At 40.9% G+C, this 26,797-nt stretch overlaps 1 protein-coding gene across 6 annotated transcripts in view; it reads right to left on the bottom strand.

The window, feature by feature from the left end:
• Positions 1 to 26,797, bottom strand: part of Utrn (utrophin) — a 497,313-nt gene that overhangs the window by 290,688 nt on the left and 179,828 nt on the right. For all 6 annotated transcript variants that reach the window (XM_052751043.1, XM_052751044.1, XM_052751047.1 and 3 more), the window contains 11 exons: positions 24,899 to 25,012; positions 23,881 to 24,036; positions 19,826 to 19,996; positions 17,362 to 17,541; positions 14,376 to 14,510; positions 12,012 to 12,161; positions 10,146 to 10,307; positions 9,151 to 9,279; positions 8,207 to 8,380; positions 6,587 to 6,742; positions 2,870 to 3,040 (listed from right to left, as the gene is read on the bottom strand). In XM_052751043.1, coding sequence (XP_052607003.1) covers positions 2,870 to 3,040; positions 6,587 to 6,742; positions 8,207 to 8,380; positions 9,151 to 9,279; positions 10,146 to 10,307; positions 12,012 to 12,161; positions 14,376 to 14,510; positions 17,362 to 17,541; positions 19,826 to 19,996; positions 23,881 to 24,036; positions 24,899 to 25,012 — 1,698 coding nt within the window. The remainder of the gene's footprint in view (positions 1 to 2,869; positions 3,041 to 6,586; positions 6,743 to 8,206; positions 8,381 to 9,150; positions 9,280 to 10,145; positions 10,308 to 12,011; positions 12,162 to 14,375; positions 14,511 to 17,361; positions 17,542 to 19,825; positions 19,997 to 23,880; positions 24,037 to 24,898; positions 25,013 to 26,797) is intronic.

A 26,797-nucleotide genomic window follows, 5' to 3' on the forward strand; every position in this document is an offset into this window, starting at 1 on the left:
ATACTACACAGCACGCTAAGCATTACTAAGCCTAACAAAGAAATCTAAATTAAAAGACTAATCTGGGAATTTTTTAAAATGGTCAAAACTACAGGAAAATTATTTTTCAGAAAGGGCTGCAGGTGGCCTATAAGCTTTGGAAAAGTTCTAATTAAAATAAATCAGTGATGGGGCTATCGTACCACTGTCAAATGTGTTCTCAAAGAACAAAAACAAACAAACAACAACAAAAACCGGCAGGAACTGATGCACAAGTGGTACCTCAAGTGTCCCTAAAGGACAGACTCACAGCACGCATTTTAAAATGGGTGTCTTCTTCAGCCTGAGAATTTTCAGGCTGCTAAAACACACTCAGGAAACAATTACAGAATGCTGAGATTCAGCTACGGGTCTATTCTTCATAGAACTGTACATAATAATGAAAATAGAGGGAGGGAAATTAAATAGCCAGGAGTGGAGGAACAAGACAATAAAAAAATAAAACAACTGAAACACTATACTCGTCTCTAATATATAACAGAAAAACAGAGGTTAAAAAGGAAAAACTTTTCAAGATCACAATAGCTTTTGTTTGACTTTAGTTTGGGTCCAAAGCTCAAATTGCGACTCCAGCAATTCCCAAAGCCAAGGAAAGTATGTGATTTATGTGAAATGGTGAACACCAAAGATTTAGTAAAGAAAGAAATGGGCCCAGGCCTGATCACATTTGCCTGTAATCCTCACATTCGGGAGGCTGAGGCATCAAGAGTTCAAGGCCACTCTGAGCTACATATTGAAACCCAGTCTAAAAAGAAAGGATGGCAGGGAAGGGACTGAGGGGAGAAGAGATAATTCAATGGTGGACGAGAGGGAAGAATTATTTTCAAAGTGTACTGAACAAAGTTATCATATTTTCTTGGATTTAACCAAATCAAGTTTGGCCCTTTCCTTTTTCAATCATGCAGAATGCACTGGTGACCTTCAGTGTTCTTCATTTTCCTTGCACACCCCTCTCCACTTCTCATCCTCATACAACCCAATCCCACCCTTTCTCCACTCCTCATCCCTCACACAACCCAATCCCACCATCTCTCCACTCCTCATCCTCACACAACCCAATCCTACCCTTTCTCTACTCATCTTCATACAACCCAATCCCACCCTCTCTCCACTCCTCACCCCTCACAGAACCCAATCCCACCATCTCTACACTCCTCATCCTCACAGAACCCAATCCCACTCCTCTCTCCACTCCTCATCCCTCACACAACCCACAACACAGTTACCCTTCCCAGGAGCTGTTTTCTAAACTTGAGTATTCTTTCCAGTGTGACAGCCTGACTTTCTCCCAAGTGTCCCCTCCACAGAGTGTTCAAGCAGGTGAGACCTGTGTTACTCAGCTACCTCAGAGTCCCTTCTCATGGAGGTCACAGGAAACATGTACAGAGGACACTCAGAGAGACTTTGTGTAACACACATTTCTGTAGCCATTGTTTACCCTCTGCAGTCTCTCAGGCACACCTGCCTCTTTCATATGAAGCAAACTGAGGAAAACAGAAGCCCCACCCCCACCCCACCCCTGTTCAAAAGCAAGAAGGTGCAAATTAACCCTTTATTCCAAATAGCTAGAGGACTAAAGGAAACTGTCGTGTGGATTTTTCTTTAAGTTATGTGATTATGATGATCCCTGCATTATTTATTTTGCATTATGTAGCTAATTAGTATAAAAATTATTATATATAATGCAAAGACTGAATAGTGGGAGAAAGTGTCATGGATTTTCAAGGTGTTTAATCTTTTTTTTTTTTTTTTTGGAGACAGGGTCTATCCACATAGCCCTGGCTATCCTGGAACTCACCATGTAGACCAGCCTGGCCTTGAACTCACAGAGATCTTCCTACCTCTGCTTCCCAAGTGCTGGAATTAAAGGTGTGTGCCACCATGATCAGCTAAGGTGGTTAACTTCTAATATAACATTTTCAAATATCACCTAAGCACAATGTGTAAAGGGCCTCAATGATCCATTTGAGTTTAATGCTTGTGGAAGGAAGGTGAAGTCTTTGTTGGGCTGCAGGGGTAGCTCAGTGGTAAAGTGCTTGCTGAACAATAATGGGGACCTGAGTTCAGACGCGGGGCACACATGTAAGAAGCACATGACTGTAATTTCAACACCAGGAAAGTAGAGACAGGAGCACGTTAGCAAGTCAGTCTAAGCAAATCTGCAAACTTTGTGTTAAAAAATGAGCTTGTCCCAAAGAAAGCAACTACGAAGGACATCTGATGTCAACTTCAGGCCTACATACACACACACACACACACACACACACACACACACACACACGCACGCACGCACGCACGCACGCACTCACACAGAGTACACATACTCACAAACACACACACAGTATACACACTCACACACATCCATACATACACACACATCCATACATGCAAATACACACACACACACATACATACATGCACGCATGCACGCACAGAGTACACATACACACACACGCACACGCACACGCACACACACGCACACGCACACGCACACACACCATACTGTTAAAATGGTTGCTTTTACTGAGCATAGTTGCACATGACTATAATCCCATCATTGAAGAGCTGAGGAAGATGAGCTGCTGCAGATTTAGAGCCATCCTGTGATACACAGTGAGCACAGGGCTAGCCCAGGCTACAGAGAGAAACCCTCTCTGGAAACAAACAAATTGTATTTAAAGTGTTCTTCCCAGAACAGAACAACAGGAGAGAAGGTAATGGAGAACAGCAGAGGCTACAGTTAATACGAAATGGAGACAGCGTTCACCCAGACTGGCCCAAACCAACGCTACAAGTGTGACACCAGCAGTCCATCCCAAGTGAAACTCACTTTAGCCCAGGAGATTTCTGTGTCCAGGTCACCAATGACACCTTCTGATGTGGACTTCTGCACCAGTTCTGCCTCTGTGGCAGAAAGCCATTCAGAGAGGACGGTGGCTTCCTTCTTCATCTTCCGGGACAGCTGAGAGGCTCTTTCCAGGTCCTGCTTCCCTTCGGTCACCTGAACAAGGTGGGAGGGGGAAGGACATGGTGAGTAAGTCAAGGATGAACAAGGGGTCAAGGATGAACAAGGGGACCAAGGACATACTGAGTACGTCAAGGATGAACAAGGAGTCAAGGATGAACAAGAGGTCAAGGATGAACAAGGGGATCAAGGACATATTGAGTAAGTCAAGGATGAACAAGGGGGCCAAGGACATGATAAGACAAGGATGAACAAGGAGCCAATGACACCGTAAGAGAAGTATGACCATGAATGAGGACAAACCCAGAAAGGATGCAAACTGGCTCATAGTCAACCCCAAGACATCCGTGACCTTCATCTCCATCACCTCAGCATCACCCGGGTCTTGCATTTGCATATGTTGTAGTAGCGAGTGTTGGGAAATCCTGGGCTGCGCACACCAGGCTCTACCACTCACTTCTGTGCTGGAGGAGGCAGAACCCGGCCCCAAGACTGTTCTAAGAACTATGTGAGGGAAATGCTTACACCAGGGACTTGGCTCAGGCCTTGGAGCAAAGTTAAGAAACCAATCATCAGTGCATATTACAATTTCAATGAGAAGATGGCTTAGCATCCTCTCCATTTGAAAACATATATACAGTGGGAGGCAGCCATGTGAGGGAGAAAAAGCACTATTTTCCCAATTACATGGTTTATTGCTAACCATGAGACTTTTAAAAAAAGCAGTGGATGATTATACACCATGAATCTTATTGTTTTCTTCTTCTAAAGCAAAATAAATCAACTAACATTCATCAGACTCTTTTTTTTTTCCTAATGGGCACTCAGTACCCCAGGTTGACCTCTAACTCACTATGTAGCTGAGGATGATTTTGAACTTCTGATCTTTCTGCCTCCATCTCCTGAGTGCTGGGATCATAGACGCAGTCACCATGCCCCATTCATATGGTATTGGAGATTGAGGTCAGGCCTTTGAGCCTGCTAGGCAAGCAGTCTATACCCTAGCCCCTCATCAGCCTCTTCATACAGACTCCAGGCTGTGCTAATGAATCTTACATGTGTCATGCAATAAAACACCACAACAGCTTCTGAGATAAGCAATACTCTTCCCACTTTCCACATAAAGGAAGGTGGAATTTAAGGAGGCCAAGGCCAAATAAGGAGACATTAATTTAACAGATCTAACCCCTTAAATGACATGATGGTATTAAACCAGAGCCATGGCTCAAAACAGAAAGCAGAGAGAATTCAACTCCCTTAGGGGGCATGGCTACCTAACACATAAATCAACTGACATCTGACTTTGATAAGCACAAGTATACAGATAATAAGAGGCAGGGGATGGTATGCCACATTTGAGATGAACTTTTCTTAAATGATATACAATGACAGAGAGACCAAATTTAGTTCAAAGGTAACATGGGATCACACTTCATTTCTCTCACTCCTTTGGTACAGTTTCACTTTTTATGCCCAAACAGTTATTACTAATTTTTTTAACTGAAATATTTTCCCATGGGATTCAATTAAAACATGTAACACTAAATTAATAGCACCTGAATGCAGATGTAAATGATAAACACTTGAATTACATGATGATTCTCTGAGTTTGACATGCCCAAACAGCTATACAATCATCATCAAACTTAATGCTAACAAAGATCTGTGTATCAAGAAGAAAACAAGTCATACGTCAACTTATAAGGACACACACAGACCAATTCTCTACTTTTATCATATGACCAAAGCTGTTCTCCTACAATGTGGTTCTATTTCCTGACTTCTCACACATCCTTTGCTAAATTCAGTAACAACCCAATGGCAGCAGATGGACCCAACGGACATTTTTTTAATGTGATCACAGTCATCACAAAAAAAATGATTGAACTCATTGTTGAAATACTACCTCCCGTCGCTACCCAGATTTCATCCCTACGGTACTCATATCACATCTGTTATCTTGCTACTTATTTTAAAGCTCCTTTGGTTAATTCCTAATACTTAGTCAATGACCTCAGTTTTTCCCTCACCATATCCTCTCCCTAAATAATCTCATTAGTCCTGAAAACTTTACCACCTATATGGAGATGACTCTGAAAATCCACCTGTTCAGCCCAGATGTCCTCTCTAGATCTCAGTACAGCGATTCTCAACTTTCATAATGCTATGACCCTTTAACACAGTTCCTCATGTTGTGGTGACCCCAAACCATAAAATTATTCCATTGCTACTTCATAACTGCAATTTTGCTACTGTTATGAATCATAATTTAAACATCTGTGTTTTCAAAAGGTCTTAGATTACCCCATGAAAGGGACATTTGACCCTCCCAAAGGGGTCACAACACACAGGTTGAGAACCACTGCCTTGGTGCCTGCATAAGTACTTGACATCTCTCTCAAAAGGAGTTAGAATAGCTAGGTGGTGGTGGTGCACGTCTTTAATCCCAGCAGAGCCAGGCAGATCTCTGTGACTTCAAGGTCAGCCTGGTCTACAGAGTGAGATCCAGAACAGGCACTAAAACTACACAGAGAAACCCTGTCTCAAAAAACCAAAACCAAAAAAAAAAAAAAAAGGAGCTAGAATGTCAAAATATCAAGCATAAGCATATGATTTCTGCACGCCTCTCAACCTTTCTTTCTATCACCCCAATGCTCCGTGATGGCACCACAGTCATCCATGGAAGCACACCTAAAACATAAAGGCCATGCCTTATCTCCCCCTCCCCTCTAACAACAGGCTATTCTATCACAAATACATTGACGTCACGTCCTACAGGGGTCTGAAGTCAATCCATTCTAATCTCCAACCCCAAACCCACTCCAGCCACCACCACTTCTCACTAAGAGCACAGGATGGTCCCAGCTGGTCTCCTCACAGTCATTCTCATTTCTCTCAATGCAGCTTCCCAACTGAGATAGAGGCTGGAGAGATGACCCAGAACTCGCTATGCATGCATGAAAACCCAAAATCCATCCCAACACCATGCAAAACACCTGACATAGTTGCACATTTCTATAACCCAGCAGTGTAAGAGATGAAGTTGGGGTGGTATCTGGAGACTACCGAGCTGTATCTGTAGACTAGTAAGGACTACCTACCATCTAACATTTACTAGATCAGTAGACTAGTAAGGACTACCTACCATCTAACACTTACTAGATCAGTAGACTAGTAAGGACTACCTACCATCTAACATTTACTAAATCAGTAGACTAGTAAGGACTATCTACCACTCAACATTTACTAGATTGGTAGACTAGTAAGGACTATCTATCACCCAACATTTCCTAGATGCTGACATTAACACACCTCAGTAAACTATTCATTTTAGAAATCCAAAGCAAGTAAGATTTTTACAGTAACTATTACTTTGTTGAGTTTCCTTAGAATAACTTATAAAATGTCATCAACCATGGAAAATATAAATATTGTTCTGTATTAAATATTAAAAATGTCTACACAACTACTAACAATTATACTATTAATATGCATGTAAAGAATAAAAATATGATAGATATCGAGAGAGGGAGAGATGGAGAAATAGAGAGATAGGAAGGGGGAAAGAGAGAAATGTCCCACCTGTGCACCCAGGTCATTGTAGAGAACTTTCAGGAAAGTCAGCTGCTCGTCCATGCCTTTCGGGTTGTCCGTCTGCTGCTTCTGGACAATGTGCCTCCCGGTTTTGATGACAGTCTCAACTTCGAGTTTGACTTCACTCAACGTTTTATATAGTTTCTTCAAAACAGAGGAACATTTTACATTGTCAACAGAAAAGTCCCCAACTGGCATCATTTCAGAGCACAACCTCTATGGCTGGGTAGCTAATCCCTCACCCCAGACATCAAAGGGCATTATCTTTCTCAAATGTGGTTTGAAGGTTGAGCCAAGTGAAGTCAAGGCTGTAACACCTTTTCAAATCAGATAAGACAGCAAATTAACAGCGTTTGGTTTTGTTTAAATATAAAACAGGATGTGTGTATTAAATGTCAGTAGAAATCCTGGCATTTGTCATAACCATGTTTCCTTCAAAAACTAGGGAAACAGCAGGAGGTGAATTGGAATGTCTCTGTGTAGAACGACACTGTAGGGCTGGCAGACTTCTCAATAGGAACACACAGGCTTACTAAGCACATGGTCCTTGGTTCAATTTCCTGCACCCAAAGAATACTTTTATAATTCTAACACCATGACTAGAAGACAGCTAACCCTGATGATCTGAGCCTGAAGGAACGTGGAATCCCTAACACTTACTTGTCTATTTCTCTGAGAAAGCAAACAAACCTACCATGAGTGTAATCTACATCCTGCAAATATACATAAAACTTTAAAGTACCAGGGTGGACATGATTCTATGAAACAGGAGTTCAACAACATGTCAATCCCAAACGGCCTTCATCCCTGTCACCTTGACCCCCCAAACTCTGTCTAGGCAGCTTATCCATATATCAGCATCCAACCCAAAACACCTCAAGGACACAAAGCCAGTATCTTGATGTCAACAACAGTGAGTGATGTCTGCCACTCTATCCCAAAAAGTAAAGAGATGCTTACAACATTTGCATGTAATTCAAATGTGTCCTATCCATGTACTCTTCCCCCCCAACACACAAAAACAAGCAGTGGAAATGATGGCCTCAACAAGCACCAGTATCTCCTCCTGACCTCCTCTCAAGAGACTGCCAGGCATACAATAAGGCTAAGTTCAGATCCTCTCACCAACATCATTTAAAATTTTCTGTTCAACTAACTACAAAGAATGAAAGAGTAAGGTCTTATCATTCCTTTCTTCCCATCTTGTTTAAACTTTGACTTAAGTGTCATTTTCCCGGAAGACCTTTTTTTTTAACTCTATAATATTCTTGATATCCACATTAGATATGGTATGTCTAGTGACTTCAAACTTATTATGGAAGGTTTAGCTTATCAGTGCATCCTACAGAGGTTCTGCCCACTTCATGTTGTGACTTACGCGTTTGTTTTTTAACACATGTTACTTATGTGCTTAATCTACTGCCTTTATCTGCCCAGACCATAACCCCTGTTTTCACCACCTATTTCTCTTCTATCTTCTAATTTTCCTGGGAAAGCTATTTTTCTTATTTTTTTAACATGTTCTCCATCTTTCACAAGGACAGAACAGATGCTCTGGACTAAACCGTAAGAGCAGCTCCAGCCATGTGAGCTGCCTCTCCGGCTCACCATGCACTTGTCCAGGTGGGTCTGGATGACATCAGGGTCCACATCCTTCACATCCAGGACGTGAAGCTCGGCTTTCACTCCATCCAGCACACGCTTGCAATCAAGCATCCGCTGCTCGAAATTCGCAGGCTTCTGGAAAAGCTGGAACTTTGTGGAAACCTCTCGAAGTTTCCTCTGTTTGTGGAAATGGGAGTAAGCCACTCATGATCTCTTCTACTCGATAACACAGAGTGCTGGAAGGCTTTTCAAAATATAGGCCAACCTGGGAAACCCCAGAGGAACTAGGGAGGTTCTGATCACGTAAAGGAACTGCTCAGTGCCATGGATGAACAACACCTAATATCTCAATCTCAAATTAATAAATCTGGATAGAGATGGTGTCTCTGGAATGAAAGTCTATGAATTTTCTCACTTGTTCAAGAAACTCTAGTTCACGAACATAGACCTTTGGCCATAAGTTAGGAGTGGAAGTGCCTTTGGGCACAAGTTAGGAGTAGAAGTCATTCTTGTACCACCCACTAAGCACCTGAGTAGTACTGCATCCTACCCAGCAGCCTCTGTGGTCAGAGAACGGTCTACACAAAGCCAACTGCTAGGCCAAACTCACTCTCTCTTCTCAATGCAACTATTAAAACTCAATATTTTGTTACCCAGTTTGCTTCTGCTGCCATGGGATGCAATGAACCCTTAATACTCCACTCACACTCCATATTTGCATCACGGTACAGAGCAAAGGTCCCAATGAGCCCTTAATACTCTACTCACACCCCATTGTTTGCATCACAGTACAGAACAAAGGTACCCAGTGAGCCCTTAATACTCCACTCATACCCCCATTGTTTGCATCATGGTACAGAGCAAGGGTACCCAAGGAATCAAGCCTTTCTCTTTTGCTTTTCTATACCTGCCATATATAAAAAGCAAAGGGAAAGCCTGGTCATCACCTGCAGCATGTCCATCTGACTTCCTCCTCTCGTGGTCCTGCCCTCAGGGGAGGTCGGAGGCTGGGAGCGGAGATTCCGTCTCAGCTCCTCCAGCGTGAGCTCATGAGCTGAGATCTCTGCTTGGATCTTCTACCAGGAGGATAAGAAAGGGAAAGGGGGTGGTGTTTTTAAAGTACACAAAGAAGCCTGGGGTAGTGGTTCATGCTTGCAATCCTAGCACTCTGGAGGCTGAAGCAGGAGGATTGCTGTGAGTTTAAAGTTGATCTCGGCTACATAGTAAGTTCCAGGCAAGCATGAGCTACAGAATGATATCCTGTCTTTATACAACAACAAAGTACACAAAGAAATAATAATACAGAAGTTTGATGTAGTCATAGGATACATAATCCTGTATTTGATACACTGTAATAAGCTTGGGGATACATGACAATAACATAAACTTTGGTGCTATAAACTACAGTGTGTCTTTGCATGTCATTTCTGTTGTTCACATCTGATTTATACAGAATATACTGTCTAAACTCTATAGCTAAATAATAATAATTAATAATAATAATAATAATAATAATAATAATAATAGGCCATTTCTAATGTAGAAAATGGGAGAGAGGAGCTGGAGAGATGGCCCAGCTGTTAAGAGCACTAGCTGTTCTGCCACAGGATTCATTCAATAGGTTCATTTCCCAGCACCTACACAGTGCTTTACAACATTCTAACTCCAGTGCCAGGGCATTCAATGCCCTCTTCTAGAATCTGCAGGCACTAGGCATGAACACAGTGCACATATGCACACATAGGCAGAACACCCATTCACATACAACAATAAAACGTTAAAGAGAAAATGTGTGAAATTCCCACACAGGGAACGAGAACAGTTCAAACCCAGAGGTTGTTTCATCAAGAATGTCCATCATTCTCCTGGCTCCGGTAGCTGAGGAGCTGGCTAACAAGGGCTCTTTCTCAGAACACAGAGGCTCTGGACTTCGAGGCAATACCTGAGCTTCCTGTGGCAGTTGGAAGGCATCGATCCTGTCCGTCAGGTACGTGGTGAGCTGTTTGTCCAGCTCCCCCAGGCTCTCCTTCAGCACCTGAAGCATGTGGTCAGTTTCACGGAGGACCTGGAGTTGCTTCTCCAGAGAAATCTGTTTGCTCTCCGCCTGTAGAGAAAAGACATTTCCTTTGTAACTGCTCAGCACAAATATAAATAGCTGAATGTGCTTTCTGGCCATGAAGATTATAATAAAGTACTGGTTCAAGACTGGAGCTTTCCTTATAAATAAATAACTACTATCAATAATAAGAGTGTGAATGTTCTTCCAGGGTCTCATGGACAAAGCAGCTGAATCTCTCATTTTTACTTCTTTCTGTTAATGTATATGACAAAACACAAATATGGAAAGATCTCCTGTGGGACATATAAAACAGAGAATAAAAATGTCATTTTAGGGGACCAGCTCAATGGTTAAGAGTACTTGTTGCCCTTGTAGAGAACCAGGGTTTTAGTCCCTCCTCGGATTTGGTGGCTCACATCTATCTGTAACTCCAACTGTAGTGGATCTGACACCCTCTCCTGGACTCCATGAACACCAGACACACATACAGTGCACATATGTATATGCAGACATTCACATACGTAAAATGTTTTAAATTAATTAAAATTCATAATTTATTTTAAAATCTTTTATTTATTAGAGATGTAAGACAATTTTAAGACTCACCAATGCCTAGCAAAAAAATAATAACGATAATAATAAGATGTAGTAAGGATGTCTATCAAGAGAATAAATACCTAAATTTTTTTCTAAAATTGAGAACAAATTCTAATTGCCTCACATCTTTGGATTAAGCTCAGTGCTATTTATAGTCTAAATCTTAACAGTTGTTATTTAGTAATCTGTAAAAGCTATCTAATTATCTACTCAACCTTCTTACAAAAGAACAATGCCTCTTCTCTTAAACTGATATGAACATGCATGTTGAGATACAACCTTGGATATGAGCCAAGTGCTGTTGCTTTCATAATAGTTAATAAACTCTGGTGGCCTTAGTAGTTCCTGGAAATATAGATATAGGAGTTACTATTCTTTTTTTTTTTTTAGATTTATTTATTTATTATGTATAGTGTTCTGTCTACATGTATACCTACATGCCAGAAGAGGGCATCAGATCTCATTATAGTTGGTTGTGAGGCACCATGTGAGGACCTCTGGAAGAGCAGTCAATGCTCTTCACCTCCGAGCAATCCCTCCAACCTCCCATAATTTTTAAATGTAACTGTAATATGATCCTTACAGAAAATCACATAGTTCACAAATAGAAATAATAACAAATACAGGGGTGGGTGAGTATCGGGAATTTCCGGGGCCTTGTACATACATGCCAGGCAAGTACTTTCCCACTGGGCTACATCCACTGACAAGATTGGTTTTGGTTTTGTTTTGTTTTGTTTTGTTTTGTTTTGTTTTGTTTTGTTTTGAGACATTGTCTTGCTACGCAGCCTCAGCTGACCTAGGAGTCCCTACGCAGACCAGGTTGGCCTCAGGCTCAGAGATATGCTTGCCTCTGTCTTGACTGCTAGGATTAAAGTCATGCACTACCATGCCAGTCCTGGCAATTTGGGTGTTTGTTTGCTAATCATCAAGTTGTGTCTGACCTACAAATATTAAGTCTATTCTTCCATATGTACCTCAAAGCCCTCGGGCTCACATTAATATTCGCTGCCTCCTTTAACGCCCACCACACCAAAGCCTTAACTAACGGGGACCAATTTAGACATTACCAGGCATAACCAGCATGGAAGCGCCAAGCGGGTCAGCTTGCGCACTAACTACCTAATCACACTGCGCATGTCTGGTTCTCACCAAGCGACTCAGCTCTTCATAGCGGCTGTTAAATGCCTCCAGCTTCTCACTGATTATATCATCCAGGATCCCACCATCAATCAGAGTCTGCCCAAGTTCCCGAATCTGGGTGCGATTATCTGCTGGGTGGCGCAAAACAGATTCCAGAGACTGCAGCGGGGGCAGGGGAAAAAAAAAAAAAGATAATACATTTACTAAGTCTAAATGTACCAAGATCTGCAAAATGCCATAGTAAGACAAGTAGCAATTACACTTTCTAGAAATCTACCCAAGAAATAATAGCAAAAATTCAGGAAATAACTAATTCACAAAATTATCTACCATAGCATTAACAAAATCATAAAACTAAAAGCAAAACCTCCAGGAATATAAGTGATAATGTAATCCCATAAAATAATTCCAATAATTATTAATTTTATGAGATTCCCAGTGTGTGATTAAAACTATACTATACAAATAAAATTATCCCAAGTGTTAACTACATTAGTGAAACCGGTGATTCATTTTCCTACCACATGATAGAGAAATACACTAAGTAGTTCTATGTATACAGTTTTATAGAAATAAATCCAGTTAACCTTATGAGCTAAATATTACTCCTATTCCGCAGATGGGAAAATAGAAACATAGGAAGTTTGATTTGTCTGCATATAATAGTCAATTTAGAAAGAAAGAAAGAAAGAAAGAAAGAAAGAAAGAACGAACTAAGGTTCCTGTTTCCAAAGCTGTTAGGACTATGAGCCCTTTGACTGAGTATAGTGCCCTGCAGTATACATGTATGAAAGTAATAATGATAAAAAAGGAGAAATACACAAAATGTTTAAAAGTGTTTATCATGGAGCTTGCTTTTACTTTTCTCTATTCTCTGGATTTCTAGACTATATTTACTCTCCTACACGGAAGCTTCTTTGTTTAATGGGTGTCTATTGGTTTCCACCCTCTCCATCTTTGACAATTCTCCTCCTGCAGCACATCCATCTTCAGGAATGTAGGTCCCCTGGAATGTCTCTGCCTTCCCATTCAGTTGTTCATTCAATCTCCACATTGCCCTGCCGCTTCTGCACAAAGTACATTCATGCTCCCCCTCTTTTTCATAAGCAAACGTCCCTGGTTACACTGTAATTCATTTCAGAAGCAGTTACCACAGTATCATGTGCATTCATGGGCTAGAAACTGCAGAATAAGGAAGCCTGTGGGACATTTCTTGGCCCCAGGGATCTGAAGCCCGGCCCTGCCATCTAGCTCCCATCTAGCCCTGCCCTCAAAAATGCACATGTCATCGGGCTGGAGAGATGGCTCAGAGGTTAAGGCTGCTCTTCCAAAGATCCTGAGTTCAATTTCCAGCATCCACATGGTGGCTCAAAAAAATGCATATATCAGCCTGCTTTCACCTTTAATATCTGAACACAGTGAACTAGAAGCCACCTTAACCATGGTTCATGCCTTATTCATAACTGCAAAGAAACAAAACAAAGTTAGCCCCTGCCTTACAAAGCTGATTCTAAAAAGAGTCCCCAGGGACAAATGAGATGGCTCAGTGGGTTAAAAAAAGATGTTGACACCAAGCCTAACAACCTGAATTTAATCCCTGGGAGCTATGTGGGGGAAGGAAAAAACAACTTTCGCAAGTTGTTCTCTGCCCTCCACACACATCCTATGGTATGCACACATAGATAGATAGATAGATAGATAGATAGATAGATAGATAGATAGGATGGAGATAGATAGATAGATAGATAGATAGATAGATAGATAGATAGATAGACGGATGGATAGATGGACGGATGGACAGGATGGAGATAGATAGATAGATAGATAGATAGATAGATAGATAGATAGATAGGATGGAGATAGATAGATAGATAGATAGATAGATAGATAGATAGATGATAGATAGATAGATAGATAGACAGATAGACAGATAGGATGGAGATAGATAGGATGGAGATAGATAGATAGATAGATAGATAGATAGATAGATAGATAGATAGATAGGATGATGGTAGATGGATAGATGGATGGGTGGATGATGGATAGAGATGATAGATAGATAGATAGATAGATAGATAGATAGATAGATAGATAGATAGATAGATGGATGGATGGATGATGGATAGAGATGATAGATAGATAGATAGATAGATAGATAGATAGATAGATAGATAGATAGATAGGATGATGGATGGATGAATGATGGATAGAGATGATGATGATGATAGATAGATAGATAGATAGATAGATAGATAGATAGATAGATAGATAGGTAGATAGATAGATGGATGTAGGTAGGCAGGGAGACAGACAGACAGCACATCTGTCCTCATCACAGTGATAATAACTGCGACTCAGACATCAGGTGCCAACCTCCAGAGCTTCATGAACAGCATCCATCCTCTCGGGCAGGGCCTCTGTGCTCCTCACACGCTCCTCCAAAGTGTTCAGCCAAGCGGTTTCCAGATCCAAATAGTGAAGCAGCTCAACCCAGCAAGACCAGACCTCCTAAAGAATGAGAAGGGAAATTAAAACTGAACGAAAAGCCATAGCACATGCCATCCCTTCAATCAATAAGAACTCCATTTCAGTGTGAGTAACACGCAGGAGTTCAGAATGCGATGATGCTGGAACATCAAATAAATGAAACAAAACTGAATTTGTCAATAAACTAGAGCAATTGAGATGGAGGGAAAAGGGGAAATGGAAAAGAGGATGCCTCAGTTTCCATTAAAATAAATTCCAAGGACCTAGTTAAAGGTCAAAAACAAACCTATATAATTAACAAGAGGAGAAAAACAGAACAAAAATGCTATTGCTTTGTTTAAAGAGAAGGCAAGAGCTGGAGACTAGTTCAGTGGTTACAGTGATTACCTGACAGGCAAAGACCCAGTATCTAGTAGTACCACTCAACAAATAAATAGATGATAGATAGATAGATAGATAGATAGATAGATAGATAGATAGATAGATAGATAGATATTAAAAACAAAAGGTTAAAAATCATTCATGGTATTTTTTATAGAAACTTAAGTTTCCTGGGATATACTCAATTCCAATTCCAAGACAAATGATGGCAGCAGATATCTCTGTAGCCTTTTGGACTTCTTTCCAAGTTAATAAGGATACACCAGTGTAAGAAGATGACCCTATTTTACCAAAACAGAAGGCAGGTAGTTCTGTGCCCTCACTACTCTGAGATAGGAGGGGAGGCTGGGAAAGCATGCATTTAGAACCTCCTATCCCCTGGCTCCAGTGGAACTTATCTGACTTAAGATAAGAACTCAGCACAGAATTCTTCGTTTAACTTTCTTTTTATTTATTCTTTGTGTCTTTTACATCATGCCTCCAGATCCCATCCATCACCCCCCAAAAAATAAAACAAAATAAAATTTAAGAGAGAAAAAAAAGGAAGAAGGGGAAAATCTCATCATGGAAGCTGCAGTGTGACACAGTGAGTCACACAGTAAACTCCTTTATCCATACGTTTTTACATGCAGGCGTTCATCACAAAGAATCATTGGTCTGATTTGAGGCCCCGATCTCTACTATACCACCGACTCTGGACCCTCACTGGGACTCTTCCTGGACACCCCACTGCTTTCTTGCTTTGCAGAGATCCTGCAGCCCTGGGTCTGCAGGACCAACGCCTCATCCCCACCCCCATGCTCCAGCAGATCACAGATGGGGTGGATGTTGGGGTGGGCCAACACATAACCCTGGTTCTGGGCCTGGGTAGTTGCAAGGTTGGTCAGCCTGCCAGCTCTCCCCTGTCTTTACAACCAGGGTGAGTTCTCCAGCACTGCCCTGGCTACTTGACCCCCCATTCAGCACAGAATTCTAATCTGTCCTCTTTAGATCTACTGACACAGTCCCATTCATACCCCATATCAGCTCTGTTTGCCAGAATGGGGGTCAGCAGATATTTCTACAGAGGCAGAGAGAAGGTATTTTGGACTTTAGGGGCTGACATTCAGGGTCTATCACAGATTCATCTTTGGGGTGGGTAGGTAGGTGTATTTATGTTTTTCCACCCTTTAGAAATACCACACTTAACCAAACAAAAAGATGCACAATTCAGACATGAGGCCTCTGCCATAATCTGCTGACTTTGGGTTCAGAACAAAAGAAGGAGGTTTCTAGTCCCCCCTCGACCCCCCATTTCTCTAGCAAACAGCAGACTGAGAAATGTGCTCAGGTCTTAGAGGAGGGGACAGGTGACAGAGAATCATTCCCAGGATGCAGGCTCATCCCTAATCAAGTACCTTTCTTACTAATTGGTCTCAGTTTGCTTATTTATCTCAACACAAAATAGATGAGAGCTGGGCAGGGGACTGAACAGCTATAATCCCAGCCCCAGGGCGGCAGAAGTTGGAATGATAACCGCCAGTATGAGGTCAGCCTGGTCAACGCAGTGAATTCCAGGCCTGCCAGGGATACCTGGGAAGACCCTGCCTCAAAAACAATCAGTCAATAAGCCAGGTGACAGGTAACGGCCAAGCAATGAGTAAACTTAGTTTAAATCCTCCCACTGACATTGTCACGCCTGCAGAACTCACCACAATATAATCACTAATTTCAGGCTGTGTTTCATTGAAATCTAGTAACTTGAAATGTTTCTTAAATCTTTCAACGAGACATTTTTTTAAAAGCCGTGAACATGAGAGACCACTTCATTAAATTCGTCCTATAGACTAATCTATATCTTCCATCTAATGGGGGAGATATTTACCTAAAATGCAATGAAAAAAATCAACATATTTAAGTTCTTTTTCGCGCCAGTAACTTTAGACGCTACTCAAAATAAAAATTAGAATTCCTATCTGTGTAGTAAACCAGGTAAAGGAAACCAGGCTAGATTCTTAGAAAATGGTCAGGAATTTGAGGATTAAAACAGATTCTGTGGCCCCTTCATAACCTGAGAATGCTGGTGAACACATAAAAATACCAAAGCCTGAAGAAGGGAATAAATTACTGCAAACAAACTTTCTAAGAAAGAAATGGAGACAGAACTTGGTCGAAGAAGAAGAAGAAGAAGAAGAAGAAGAAGAAGAAGAAGAAGAAGAAGAAGAAGAAGAAGAAGAAGAAGAAGAGGAAGAAGAAGAAGAAGAAGAAGAAGAAGAAGAAGAAGAAGAAGAAGAAGAAGAAGAAGAAGAAGAGGAAGAAGAAGAAGAAGAAGAAGAAGAAGAAGAAGAAGAAGAAGAAGAAGAAAATCTTTCTTGTTTTTATATACCTAGTCCATAAAAATTACTTTGATAACCCAATGTTTGACAAAATACTGGAAATGTTCATTACATGACACAGCCTGGATCTCAGGACTGTATCCCTGGGGGGCGGGGAGGGGGGGGATATCTCATACCTCTAACGTGTGGCACTTCCCTCGAATTCTGTTACAGAGAAGTTGGTAGCTCTCCAGCACCATATTGAACTCCGATGTCAACTCGTGGCCACCAGAGGGCACCTTGGTGGCCAGCAGCTTGATACTGTCCTTCAGAATCTTCACCCTCACCTCCTTCTGCAGCACCTCCTCTTTCGCCCTCTGTCCCAAGAAAGGAGCAACTTGACACATGGTTCTCTCTCTCTTTTTTTAATAAAAATAACTAATGCAAAATTAAAACACCCAAACTATCCTACCTGCCTGAGTAGAACATTATTTAGAGAACGATAGAGCCTGAGTTTTTCTATAAGAAGAACGCTAAAAATAAAAATCTCACTTTTCTAGTTTCCAGTGTGCATGCCCAGTGCCCAAAACATTTTCATTTGGTAACACCAGCGTTCACAGCCAAGTTATCTTAACTAGTGTTTACTGACAAGAAATACTTTCCAATTCTGGGTACAGGGTAAGGATCTAAATGAACCCATTTTAACTGACCACTGGAGGTCTCAACACAGGAATCTGAAATAAATAAACACCCTCAAAAATGGCAGGATACCATGGCAGAGGCATCCATTAAAATGTCCCACAAATCCTTGTAAAAAAAAAAAAAAATTTATCCTCCCAGAACATAGGTACATCCATCCTTCCCATAATGAACAGCAGCACATCAAAGATGATGAAGCTCCACTGGACAACCTGGTCTAGAAATAGCTGCCTCCCGGCTTCCTCTTTACACTCAAGGTGCTTAATCTCATATGCAAGAAAATCCACCTGCAACAGCCTTCCACTTTCCCTCTTAGCTTTCTTTACAGCTTAATGGATTCCAGCTCCCCCGGGGTGAGGGGAAAGTAATTAAGTGTAGTCGCTTTTAAATTCCTAATGGCTGCTTGGAAGAATAAAAATAAATAGAGTGCTGCCCAATCAAAGATTTTAATCTCATCTTTCTCAGCTCTCAACTGTAATGACTTTAAAAGAAAAATAGCACCAAACTACAATTCCAACAGTGTGAGAGATAAATGGGGTAGTTATGCTTTATATAGTAGGGCTACCTTTAAAATGTTGTTTATACTGAAAATACAAAAAAAAAAATTTCGCCGGGCGGTGGTGGCGCACGCCTTTAATCCCAGCACTCGGGAGGCAGAGCCAGGCGGATCTCTGTGAGTTCGAGGCCAGCCTGGACTACCAAGTGAGTTCCAGGAAAGGCGCAAAGCTACACAGAGAAACCCTGTCTCGAAAAACCAAAAAAAAAAAAAAAAAAAAAAAAAAATTTCAAAAAGAGCTACAAACAAAAAAAAATATTTCAGTGCTTTCCACAGCTTAAGTAAGCCTCTTTTCATGTGTGCTGACTTAGAGATGGCGTGCATGAGCATCATATAAAATCTCTTTTTAAAAATTATCTGCACAGAAAATTTTGCCTTAGATATACTATTGGGCGAGTTAACTGCAAAACCATATACCATGTCACTTGATATTTTAGGAAAAGAGAGACTCGTGTCCTCATGTTTGAAGAATAGTGGAGGCAATGTGGGACTGAGGCCCAGTTCTTTCATTATATAAGAGCAGCTATCGACAGAGGAATAGAAGTTTCTAGAACCCTAGCCTGTGACTTCAACTTATCTTCACCTTATCTTCTCTGGCTATCCCCGCCTCCTACTCAAAGGATGTTTTGGGGTTCCTGTGTACCCCCAACACTAACTCTATACCCCCTGCTTCCTGCTCTAAAGATATTCTGGGGTTCTCGTGTGCCCCCCAATATTGACAGCAGACATGCTTCCTGCTTCTAGGACATTCTGGGGTGCCTGTGTGCCCCCAATACTGACTGGAATGAAACGCAGTCGAGCCAGGATGGCCTCCAACTAACGTGAAGTCTCCTTTGCTCCTTACCAAAACTTACTCTTCCTGGAAACAGCCACTGTGACGATAATTAACACCACAAAATATACACTGAGAAAATGCTAAAATGGTTAATTTATATTATTTGTGTTTACTACGACAAAAAAGAAAAAAAGCACAGTTTCTCTGCAGAGCCCTTCTTGGAGACGCTGCAGTCCTCTGTAGCTCCCCAAGGCCATATAACCTACATGACTGTCCGCAGGGACCTCATGGCATCAACTCTGAGGTAGACTCGAACCAGCGGACTGGCGTCAGCCTCCTTTCCCAACTAAAATCACCACAGCTGCTCTTCCACTCATCTCATTCTTTTAAAATTGAAGTCCTACTGTGAGAGCAGACTAGTCTAGATGGCTCTGTGCAGTGCCATAGGTGATGGACTGACAGACTGATTAGCATAAAGAGGCAGGGGCTGGCGGACTTATGAGCATAAAGAGGAGGGACTGGTAGACTGATTAGCATAAAGAGGAGGGACTGTCAGACTGATTAACATAAAGAGGAGGGACTGGCAGAGTGATTAGCATAAATAGGCACTGGGCAGCATGGAGGGTCTCACCTTCATTTCCTCCACGGCACTCTCCAGTTCTTCCGGAGATTTGTACTCGAAGTCCCTCTCCAGGTACTCCTCTTCAGCCTGAGCCATCCACTCCTGCATCTCGGCCAAGTCCTTTTTCAAGTTCGTGGCTTTTTCCTGACTATCAGACAACTTACTTTTTTGAATAGCAACCTAGAAAGGAAAAGCCATCCCACTCGGTAAATAAATTTTAATACACTAGATGCCGAGCTCTACCCTTTAATATTTAAAGACACTGCGATAAATTTCCAGTCTGATGTTTTAATATTCAAGTTAAAACTTTTTATGCATCCTGTGCTGATGCTATGTAATGTAAGAAATAATGAAAATATAATGAATTCTATACAACATTTTAGACATGAACCGAGCCTGAAAATACCTACTATAACTCTGAAACTAGGGTTCACAGCTGGTGCTTTTTTCTCCCTGGTACCCTGCACAGTACCTTCCAGCACTGTGAAAGCTAGGCAGCAGGGAGGAGGCTTCTGCCTCCAATCCAGCTTGGTTTCTGACCCGTTAATTCCACATGTAGGAAATTAACCTGTAGCAATAAAGGCATGTACATCAAATATAAATTTATTGTAACACTGTTTATTATTTAAAAAAGAAAAGCAGGAAGCGGAATTCCCATTGTGTCCTCACTTCTTAAAACGAGAGTGGAGCTAGGCATGGTTGCATACTCCTTTAATCCCAGCACTTGGGAGGCAGAAGCAGGTGGATCTGGGGCCAGCCTGGTCTACAGAGTGAGACCTGCTCTCAAAAATAGGGAGAAAACTGAGAGTGAGAAGAACTATTATAAAAGATGTCCATAAGATATTATCCTACAAAATGCTGGTTAGAAAGAAGGCAGGCTAGAGAGATGGCTCAGCGGTTAAGAGCACTTGCTGCTCTTCCAGAGAATTCGGGTTCAATTTCCAGCATCCACATGGCAGCTTACAGCTGGCTGTAACTTTAACTCCAGTTCCAGGAGATCCGACACTCTACACACACATACATATAGCCAAAATAGCAAGGCACATAAAATAAAAATAAAATTACATTAAAGAAAGAAAGTAGAAGATATGTTTGAAAATAGCTATTTATCTGAATCTGGTTCGGTAACTTTGCGAAGTTCTTCAGAGAAGTCTGGAAATAGTTCCAGAGTGCCTTCCCCTAACCACAAAGTGACTTCAGCTGGAGGAGCCGATCCTGTTGCACAGGAATAGCACAACCTTCCCCAGACGCGTCCAACAGCCTGCTCAAATTACATGTCAGTGTGGAGGCCATCACCAGAGCTGCCTGGCAGTAACCGGAGGCCAGGACAGGAATAAGAGGGTGGGTTAAGGGACAGTTAGTGGCTTTCCTGTTCCCTCCCTCCAAACAGGAGCCCAGGCTTAAAAATAGACAGGGAACTTTTTTCAGTGCCCACCCCGCAGCTGGAGAAGCCAGGCAGCACAGTGCTGCTCTCATGCTGGATGGTCAACACTTTCACGTAGGCAGCTCTTACTAAAACTATGTATCTATAGTGTGTGTGTGTGTATGTGTGTGTGTGTGTGTGTGTGTGTGTGTGTGTGTGTGTGTGTGTGATGTAATATAATCATATAAAATGTAGACTCTTAGACTCGCTTCCAAAGGTTTTCATTGTTTGCATTTTCTGAGTTCTAACATTTTAATAGATTCATAGAAAAGTAAAAAACAAAACCTGCAAAAAAATCATAACTATATTCTTTGTATTTTAGAACAGTGACAATTTCTTTTGTGAGAACATAGGTGAGACACATTTCTGTGGGTTTGTTTTTTTTTTTTTTTGTTTGTTTGTTTGGTTTTGGTTTTTTGGGTTCTTGGGGTTTTTTTGTTCTTTTCTGAAGGCGTGTTTGGCTTGTATGCCATGTGCATGCAGTGCCCATGGAAGCCAGAAGAGGGCATCAAGATCCTCAGGAACTGGAGTTACAGGCTGTTGTTAGCTACCATGTGGGTGCTGGGAATGGAACCTGGGTCCTCTGCAAGAGCTGCAAGTGCTTTGAACTGCTGAACCATCTCTCCAGTCCCAGACACACCTATTTTTGCTAACTACAGTAAAAAATATTCTCCAAAACTTTTTAAAAATTTTAACTAATGACTAATATAAATTGTCTAGAACTGATCTAATTAACTAACTACTCATACAACATGTAGCTACTTCTTGCTGAAGACTCCGAAATTTTCTTCCCATATTTCAAATCAAATAGAATTCACAGCAGATTTTATATTGTTATAAGTGAATGAGGGAGCAAGCAAGTGAGTGAGAAGATGAATGGGGAAGGATGATAGATGGGTGGCTATATATGACACACAATAGATGGTGATGACAGATGATAGATGGGTGGAGATGATGAAGGATGAAGGATAGATGAATGAATAGATGGATACAGGGAGATAGCAGATAAATGGATGGATGCCACATAGCTGCTTGTTTCTCAATATCACTTAGGAACCACGCTGTCTATTTACTTAAGACAAAACCCCAGCTGCTTATACATTATGAAGCAGATACAGAAATACAAATTTGGCTAGTGTATTCAATGGTAATACAAAAAGATTGTTTTCTTAAGTTTGGTAATGGCATTTTGACTTTGTAATAGTCTTTAATATTTAATTTCAACTTCCTATCTAAAGCAGATTTTCACAGACAAACAGGAAGGGTAATACAAGACTAGCTAGTGACCAATCTTGAAACCAGTCCATAGGTGTTTCCCTATACCAGTAGGTGAATTTTTCTCCACATTTAAACATGTTCAGAATGAAGGAATTGGGCTAAAACAAGAACAAAACATTCAATGATGCCACCATAAGATTTACCAATATAAACATCAGTCAAAAAGCATTATATCAAGAATATAGTAGTCCCAGCATGGTCTGTGGAATAGGATGGAATTTTCCATTTTCTCCTCTTTTTTTTCACCACTGGCAATTCACTCAGTTACATCTAAGCCACCACTATTTTTCCAAGGTAACTGAGCAGACAGAGACAACCTACTGTGTGGGTCTTCACAACCCTGACATGCTCTCCTTTGCACGGCAGTAAGTAGACATCCCTTGGAAGTGGTCCGCAGTCCCTATTCTCTCCATGTACACGTGGCACATGCACCAATACATTTACACTCATAGTAATAACAAACAAAAAAAGTTAACAACTGTTAAAATCCTCTCAAACTGGTTGACACGATCAAATCAAATGCAGAGTGCTTGCCCCCCAGTGAATGCCTATCCCCACCTTACCATCTGACCTCGGGTATTCTTATTCTCCATGTCACTAGCTCCACTCACTCTATTTCAGATCCAGTGCCTGGGGTCCTCAATAAACACACGACACACACCACAGCTGAGCTTTAGAACTGGAAATTCCCCATACTGCACATTCTCACCCGAATCTGGCATGGCTTACCTCCTCTTTTACTCAGTTCTCTACTACAATGCCCCAGTGCGAGCAAGTCCCTGGCCAACCTATTCGAAACAATATCCACCTTCTCTTAGCTCTTGGCCATTCTCCCTGATAGTTCACCTGCCTCACAGGAATGTGAACTTCTTAAGAGGAAAGTGCTCCTGGTCATTGCTGTGTCCCAGAGCACAGAGAGAGGCCGGGCAGCAGACGCTAATTAACAAAATTCTAAACTGTAGCTGATTAATGAGTATCTGCTGCCTCAAAGATTAATAGCTATAATTAGTGGATACCACACTCAAATGTCCTCAAGGCAAGACAAGTATCATAAATGAATGTGTGGGGCTGGATTTAAATAAGAAAGGAAAGTCAAGTCCTGAGTCCCACTGAGTAAGCAAATTCTTCCTTAATTTTAATATATATGTATATATATACACATATATACACACACATACGTGTATATGGGTGTGTGCATATATATACACACATGTATATGTATATATATATATATATATTTGTGTGTGTGTGTTTTATGTTTTCCTGTAAAAGTTCTGTACCCCTTTTTTTTCATTTTAATTTTTCTGGTCAAGAGAAGCCAGTAACAGTGTGTCCCTCTTCCTAGGGAAGGTGAACCACTCACCTCTTTGCTGAATTTCTCCAGTTGAGCTTGGTAGTCCACCAGTCTTGTCTGTACCCACTTCTTGACTCCAGTGACAGGACAGTTTTGAAGGTTAGTCTCTGTTTCTCTCATGTTTTTCAGAGATGATTCAACTGTTTCGATCTCATTAGCAAATGTCTGAATATAGGAAAGAAGCCCATGTTGAGTCTACTCCCATGTAAATGGATATCAGTATCACATCTGTCTGTCCAATCCTGAAGATACTTCACGGACATACTGCCTGGGAGTCAGGATTCTCAACTACTTAAAAGATACCTCGCTTCAAGAAATTCATTTCGCTTGGCATTTAAGACAGTCACTTGCTAAAAAATAGATTAAAAATACTTGAATTTCAGTGGGAAACACTTTTAATTAATTTAGAGCAATGCTTCTCAACTTTTGGGTTGCGATCCCTTTAGGGGTCATATATTAGATATCCTGCGTATCAGATATTTACATGATGATTCATAATGGCAGCAAAATTATTACAGTTATGAAGTAGCAACAAAATAATTTCATGGTTGGGGGACACCACAACATGAAGAAATGAATTAAAGGGTGGCAGAATTGGGAAAGTTGAGAACCATTGATTTAGAGACGCCTGATGACTTCATCGAGCATACATTGCATGTAGGATTACCAGCACATTTCATTTGTTAGATATGCTTCTCAGAAAGGCTCATCAGGTGATACAATGACAGCAACACCCTCGTGGTGCTCTTTACATCAAGATCATCACTGTAACAGAAGAGAGCAGCTTCTGAGGAAATAAATTGGCTCTTGTTCTCGTCACACATTCTATAACCGTGGCCGGCAATGAAATGTGAGCAATCTGCCTTTCTTTTATTATCTATAAAGCCAATATAAAAGCTTTAGAATAAAAGACACTTTATCTAGACTTCATATGTCCCATTCTTACAATTTTAATAACATCAAATGACAAAGAACAAGAAGAGCATGTTATTTATCTGAATAGGAGTGCCCGCCCAGCAGAACTCACAGCACACTGGTCAAGCTGCCTCTGCAGATCAGCGGTGTCTCCTTGGGCAGCCTGCTCTCTCATTAGGAAGTCTTTTACAGCACCCACCCACTTCTCAATGACTTCTGCGTCAGCCTAAATCGAACACAATAACAGAGGGGGATATTATCAGTGACATTCAACCCACTACATCTCAAGCTTGACAGCAACTAGAAAAAAAAAAGAGAGAGAGAACTCAAAACTTCGATAACATCATTTTCATTTACTTCATTTCCTTTTAAGCCCCCCAACTTGGAAAATAATTCTTAAAAGAATGACACCCTAGCAATAAGTCCACAAGCCTCAAAACACTCTGGAATGAACTACTTTTGTTTAAATGCAAACATATTTAGGACTAATATTCAAATTACAAGAAAAAATGCTATTCTAGTTATAATCAACTGAAAAAAATCTTTTCTTTTTAACTAACCTAGAGCAATTTTTCTCTAAACTAGGTACTGGAAGTGGGAGTAAATATACAGCATCATGAAGGAAATACAATCTATGACTCTTCATTCTTCTGTGGGAGGCCTCCTTCCTTGAAAACAGAACTAGTCACTGTCTACTTCAGATCTTTCAACTGTTCAAAGTTACCAAGAACAAAGAGAAGGCAAACATTTCTTAGAAGAAGACGACTTTGGAGAGGAGATCGCATAGGTGTGGCTGGATAGAAGACAACATTAGCCCCCTAAACTTCAGTACTGAAGAAGTGGCCATTTTTCCCAAGGCCTCCCATTCCATCATTGGTTAGTCTGCCTTGTAAATTTCTCTAATATGTTTCCTTGAAGTCTCTCCAGTTCTTTCTCGTTCAATCCTAGATATAAAATCAACTTGAATGATCAAATTCGAAAGTGGCTACCACGTGTCTCCCTAGTCCTGTGATGATTAAATATTTCTTCTTTTGCGACATTTCTAGGGCAGTACAGCCAGGTAATGCACAAACTATTCTGATCCACCTGCTCTGGAAACAACAAAAATTATTTAATATTCCTCTAATATGCCAAACAAAATCAATTTTTATTATTTTTATGAAGTTGGAATGAATCACAAAGACGGAACTTACCATGCAGACGTTACATTTATAAAATACCACCAAAAATGATTTTGGATTTTTCTCACTGTGCATTTGTCCCATGCTTCTTTTGTGTTTGGTCTTAAATACATCAGTCTTTGCATTGTGATTCACTAAAACCCCAGTATTCTCAGTAATTACTTCAAAATAAGCTTCCCGTCTCAAACATTGCTTGACTGCTAATTTAACTATAGAATTTGATCACTGTAAATACTAAATTTTGCTTTGTTATGTTGACAATAAAAAATAGACCAACAGCAAGCCAACAGAATAATTAAAATTTTTAGCCTTTCCAATCTCCTACCTGCCACTCTACCTAACTTTCTTCTACTTGGAAGTCTGACACAGAAATATAATTTTCTACTAGGCATGTGGCTTTGGTTTGGTCGGTTAGTTGGTTGTTTAGATTGGGTTCCTTGTTGAGTTTTTGGATTTTTCCAACTAATATTCATAAGCCAATGGCACTGCTTTCCTGCAAATGTCATAATGACACCCATTGACTAAAATTAATAGATGCTAATAAAAATAAAAGTGGTGCTGGAGAGATATCTCGGCAGATAACAGCACTCACTGCCCTTATAGAGGAAAAGGGCTCTGTTCTCAGCATCCCCATGCCCCAAGGGCACTCAGCTAAGTTACAAAGAACATAAAAGAGCTCCAAGAATAATAATACAGTTTCTCTAGCCACTTAAAAATCACACAGCTAAAGCACTTATGTGTTTCTAATCTACAACAATGAATTATAGTCTCTTTTCCTCCATCCAAGTTAACAAACACATGAATACACACACACACACACACACACACAC

Source organism: Peromyscus californicus, unplaced genomic scaffold (genome assembly GCF_007827085.1).
Source record: "Peromyscus californicus insignis strain IS unplaced genomic scaffold, ASM782708v3 Scaffold_22__1_contigs__length_63687245, whole genome shotgun sequence".
In the NCBI taxonomy this organism is placed as follows: domain Eukaryota; kingdom Metazoa; phylum Chordata; class Mammalia; order Rodentia; family Cricetidae; genus Peromyscus; species Peromyscus californicus.